General features: G+C 52.2%; 1 protein-coding gene across 1 annotated transcript in view; it reads right to left on the bottom strand.

Moving 5' to 3' along the window:
- exosc9 (exosome component 9) overlaps window positions 1–4,131 on the bottom strand; it is a 65,788-nt gene extending 61,657 nt beyond the window's left edge. The window contains exon 1 of the mRNA XM_043674027.2: window positions 4,010–4,131. Coding sequence (XP_043529962.1) covers window positions 4,010–4,075 — 66 coding nt within the window. The 5' untranslated portion in view covers window positions 4,076–4,131. The remainder of the gene's footprint in view (window positions 1–4,009) is intronic.
- Window positions 4,132–6,000: the final 1,869 nt, after the last annotated feature.

Consider the following 6,000-nt stretch of genomic DNA (forward strand, 5'->3'; position numbering starts at 1 on the left):
ATTCTTCTGCCTTCGCCCCATAATCCAGATTCTCTTACCAATGAAAAACCGATCTGTCTTAAATACTCAATGACTTGGTCTCCACAGCCTTCTATGGCAATGCATTCCACAGAGTCATCACCCTCTAGCTGAAGAAATTCCTCAACTCTGTTCTAAAGAGTCATGCGGTCACTGAGGCTGTGCACTCAGGTCCTACACTCTCTGACCACTGAAAACAACTTCATATACCCACTCTAAGCTTCCCAATATTCTCGAAGTTTCAATGAGACACCCCTTATACTTTTAAACTCCACTGAGTGCATGTGCCCAAAGTCTTCATATGACAAGCTCTTCATTCCCCAGGGTAATTCTTGTAAACCTCCTCTGGACTCCATCCAAGGTCAACACATCTTTCCTTAGATACAGGGCACAAACCTGCTCTCAATATTCTAAATGCGGTCTGACCATACAGTCTCAACAGTACAGGGAGAAAGTGAGGACTGCAGATGCTGTAGGTCAGAGTCAAAAAGTGTTGAGCTGGCAAAGCACAGCCAGTCGGGCAGCATCCAAGGAGGAGAGTGGATGCTTCAAGCATTGGCTCTTCATTCCTGATAAAGAACTAATGTTCGAAACATTAACTCTCCTGCTCCTCCGATGCTGTTTTTGACTCTGATCTGCAGTCCTCACTTTCTCCTAGGTGATTATAACCTTACTGTGAAACCTCTTCCAAGGATGCCCACCTTGAAGAAGATCTCCTCCTCCCTCTACAAGGATCTCAGTGAGTCTCTCTCTCACTGCACTCCCTCCCCCCCCCCCCCCCCCAAGGTCATCATCTCTGCCCTGAAGCTCTTCAGCCACATCCTGAAGCAGATACTACCACAGCCACATTTCCTTCCTCAGCGTCTGCCTACGCAACTGAGTGATCCTGCATGGACTCCAGACCACATTCAGACCACCACAATTTGGACCTGACCAGGACAACCACTACCTACAGCAAATCCAAAGCCTCCACATTCCTGATGAAGAGCTTAAGCTCGAAATGTCGATTCTCCTGCTTCTTGGATGCTGCCTGACTGGCTTTGCTTTTCCAGTGCCATACTTTTTGACTCAGCCTTACCAGGACATGCCTGCTTTTGTATTCTAGCCCTTTTGAAACGTGCTAACATTGCAGTTAGGAAGGCAAATGCAATCTCCATAGATGATGCCAACTTTTCCAGTAATATCCGTTTTCCAGCATCTGTAATTCTTTTAGCTAAGTTCTTTTAGCATGTTAACTTTAAGAGACTCCTGAACTAGGACTCCCAAATCACTGTGCTTCAGGTTTCCGATTTTCCCTTTTAGAAATGTGCCTACACCTCTACTCTTCCTACCAAAGTGCACAATTTCACTTTCCACATTGTATTCTATTTCCATTTTTTTGCCCACTCTCCTATCCTGTCCAAGTCTTTCTGCAGCCTCGTTTCCTCACCACTACCTATCCCTCCACCTATCTTTGTGTCATCTGCAAAATTACCAACAATGCCCTTTGTTCCTTTGTCCAGATCATTAACGTAGAATGTGAATAGTTGGGGCCCCAATACAGACTACTGTGGAACTCCACTAGCCACCAGCTACTGAAAAAGATTACTTCATTCCTACTCTCTGCCTTCTGCTAGTCAGCCGATCCTTTATTAACGGCCTCCTGTGCAGCACCTTGTCAAAGGCCTTCTGGAAATCCAAACTGATAACGTCCACTGGTTCTCCTTTGATTAACTTGCTTGTCACCTCCTCAAAGAATTCTAACAAAGTTATCAGGCATGACCTCCCCTTGACGAGCTCACAGGAATAGAGAGATTTGTCCATAGATCCCTGAAGGACAGGTTAATACAGGACACTTGCTTTTGTCAGTCATGCATAAATATTATCAAAGAGAGGTCATGTTGAAGCTGTACAGAACTTTAGTTAGGCCAAGCTGGAGTACTTTGTGCAGTGCTGATCAACATTCAACAGGAAGGATGTGATTACACTGGAGGAGGTGCAAAGGAAATTCACAAGGATGTGGCATACCAGGTAGTAACAGAGTTGGAAGAAATGACTCTGTGTGGGTAGAGTTGAGGATTTGTGAAGGAAAAAGACCCTGATGGTTGTTGTGCACAGTAGTCAGGATATGGGAAAGAAAAAATAAATCAGGAGATAGAAAAGGCAAGAAAGGCATTGTTCTAATGATCATGTGAGACTTCAATATGCAGATGGACTGGAAAAATAATTTTGGATCTCAAGAAATGAAATTTCTGGAATGTCTTCAAGACAGTTTTGGAGACGAGTACTGGTATAGCCCATTAGAGAACAGGCAATTCCAGATTTGGTGATGCGTAATGAGCCAGACTGATTAGCAAGAGCAAGGGCAAAGAAGCTGCAGTGAGAAATGACCATAATATGATGGAATTCACCTGTAGTTTGAGAGGGAGAAGCTGGAATCAAATGTAACAGTATTACAATTGAGTAAAGATATCTACAAAGACATGAGGGAGGAGCTGGCCAGAGTTGATTGGAAGGGAAGTCTCGTGGAACAGACAAACAAATTAGCAGCCATATTCACTTATAAAACTTCAAGTGACGACACTGCAAAATTAATATGAACCATTTTGGGGCTTCCAAGGGTTTATTATAAAGATACGAATGCTTTGTTTATTTTTAAAAAATAACTTGAGAAAAGATGTCACCTCTGAAACTTCCTGGACTTTTTGAGGATAATTCACATCAACAATGAAAATCTTCACAGCACAGACCAAGATCTAAACAAGCCCAGAGAACAGAACGGAAGCACCCATATCCTGACATCAGGGAAAATGCTCCCAAATTAGTTGCATGCATTGGAGGGAGTCAAAATGAGGACCTTACTCTACTCTTGTAGTGGGATGGCAATTAGATTCATTAACAAGCCACTTACTCACAAAATTTAATGGCGATTGAGAATTCACATGAGTCACCCACACATCAAACCCTGGCAAGATTGTGAGCAGTCTACCGGGATCCCTCATTCACAGATACTCACTGGAGGATTTAACATTGACAGGGAAAATGGAGGGCTGAAGCCACACAATTCTTGCTGCATTTGAACCAATCCTGCTCTCTCTCATCAGTTTCGTGGTTAAGGTCCTGAAGCACTAAGAACATTAGCCACCTCTTACCCTCAAAAATCTCTTTCACAACAGAGGACCCCTACACTGACACGGAATATCCCTGTCCTTCCCCACTCTCACTGAACACTCTGCACTCCACCCACTATACACTCTGCAATAACACCAAGCCCTTTATTCACATGAAGACACATACCCTAACTCTGGACACTAACACAGAGCTTTCAGTACACAAACCAAAGGTCACCAGTTCTTGCCACATAATAAGCACTTGTTCAGTATTCAAAGCACACCTTCTCCTCACACACAGACCACTGACCATGTCAACAAAGCATCCCATTTCATCTCCACGCCTTCATTATGTATTGGCACACGACAGCGCAGACCAGCTCCACCAACCGGGGCTTGGGGCACAGGGTCGGGTCGGGTAGGGTAGGGTAGGGCAGGGCAGGGCAGGGCAGGATAGGGTAGGGTAGGGTAGGGCAGGGCAGGATAGGGTAGGGTAGGGCAGGGCAGGGTAGGGCAGGGTAGGGCAGGGCAGGGCAGGGCAGGGCAGGGTAGGGCAGGGTAGGGCACAGGGTAGGGCAGGGTAGGGCAGGGTAGGGCAGGGTAGGGCAGGGCAGGGCAGGGCAGGGCAGGGTAGGGCACAGGGCAGGGTAGGGCACAGGGCAGGGTAGGGTAGGGCAGGGTAGGGTAGGGTAGGGCAGGGTAGGGTAGGGTAGGGCAGGGTAGGGTAGGGTAGGGTAGGGCAGGGCAGGGTAGGGTAGGGCAGGGCAGTCCACACCCTCACCCCGACCCCAACCTCCACGCTCACCTCCCACCTCGGGCAGAATCAAAGGCCAGCGTCAACAAAAACTAACGGACACCACACTGGGCTGAGATTGAACACAGGATGCTGACTCGGGTGGTACCTGTTTCTCGGCGATAGCCTGAAGAATAAACTGCCGCTCACAGTTTGAGAGCGGAGTCTCCCTCATGGTGAAGCGGCAACGGCCTCAACACTGACCAGCAGCAGGGAGGGCGGCGCTGCGCGTCATCAACACGCGACAGACACCGGGGCGCGTCACTTCCTCCATCACACCCACCCCCCAAACTCATCCCCAACCCCCCAAACTCCTCCCCCACCCCCCCCACACACCCCCCCACCCCCCAAACTCATCCCCCACCCCCCCCACACACACACCCCCACCCCCCAAACTCATTCCCCACCCCCCCACACACACCCACCCCCCAAACTCCTCCCCCACCCCCCCACACACACCCCCACCCCCCAAACTCATTCCCCACCCCCCCACACACACCCACCCCCCAAACTCCTCCCCCACCCCCCAAACTCATTCCCCACCCCCCCACACACCCACCCCCCAAACTCATCCCCCACCCCCCCCACACACACACCCACCCCCCAAACTCATCCCCCACCCCCCCACACACACACACCCACCCCCCAAACTCATCCCCCACCCCCCCCCACACACACACCCACCCCCCAAACTCATCCCCCACCCCCCCACACACACACACCCACCCCCCAAACTCATCCCCCACCCCCCCCACACACACCCCCACCCCACAAACTCATCCCCCATCCCCCCACACACCCTACCCCCCCACACACACCCCACCACCCCCACACGCACACCCCCACACACACACACCCCACCCCCCCACACACACCCCCCCACACACACCCCACCACCCCCACCCCCACACACACCCCCCCACACACACCCCACCACCCCCACACACACACACACCCCACCACCCCCCCCACACACATGCCACCCCCCCCACACACAACCCCCCGCACACACACACACCCCCACACCCCCCCACACACACAGCCCATCCCCCCACACACACCCCACCCCCCCACACACACAGCCCCCCGCACACACACACACACGCCACACCCCCACACACACACACACTGCACCCCCCCCACACACACACCCCCCACAGACACACCCACACAGACACACACACCCAACCCCCACACACAGCCCTCCACACACACACACCCTCCCCACACACACACAGACATCCCACTCTCCCCCCCGCCCCAACACACACACCCAACCCCACCCCAACTGACACACACACACACACACGGAGTGTCCGGGAGATGGACAGGAATAGAGAAGCAGCTGAGTCCTGGACAGAGATCAGGAGTTCAGTCTGGGACAGAGGGAATGGAGCAGTGAGAGGGAGTGGGTTGGGGATGGAGCAGTGAAAGGGAGTGGGATGGGGATGGTGCAGTGAGAGGGAGTGGGATGGGGATGGAGCAGTGAGAGGGAGTGGGATGGGAATGGAGCAGTGAGAGGGAGTGGGATGGGGATGGAGCAGTAAGAGCGAGGGGGATGGGAATGGAGCAGTGAGAGGGAGTGGGATGGAGATGGCGCAGTGACAGGGAGTGGGATAGGGGATGAATCAGTGAGAGGGAGTGGAATGGAAATGGAGCAGTGAGAGGGAGTGGGATGGGAATGGAGCAGTGAGGGAGTGGGATGGGGATGGAACAGTGAGAGGGAGTAGGATGGGAATGGGACAGTGAGAGGGAGTGAGATGGGAATGGAGCAGTGAGGGAGTGGGATGGGGATGGAGCAGTGAGAGGGAGTGGGATGGGAATGGGACAGTGAGAGGGAATGGGATGGGAATGGTGCAGTGAGAGGGAGTGGGATGGGGATGGAGCAGTGAGGGGGAATGGGATGGGAATGGAGCAGTGAGAGGGAGTGGGATGGGAATGGGGCAGTGAGAGGGAGTGGGATGGGAATGGAGCAGTGAGAGGAAGTTGGATGGGGATGGAGCAGTGAGAGGGAGTGGGATGGGAATGGAGCAGTGATAGGGAGTGGGATGGGAATGGATCAGTGAGAGGGAGTGGGATGGGAATGGAGCAGTGATAGGG

Source organism: Chiloscyllium plagiosum, unplaced genomic scaffold, assembly GCF_037043375.1.
Source record: "Chiloscyllium plagiosum isolate Xiang-an unplaced genomic scaffold, Cpla_swu_hap1 HiC_scaffold_36, whole genome shotgun sequence".
Lineage (NCBI taxonomy): Eukaryota > Metazoa > Chordata > Chondrichthyes > Orectolobiformes > Hemiscylliidae > Chiloscyllium > Chiloscyllium plagiosum.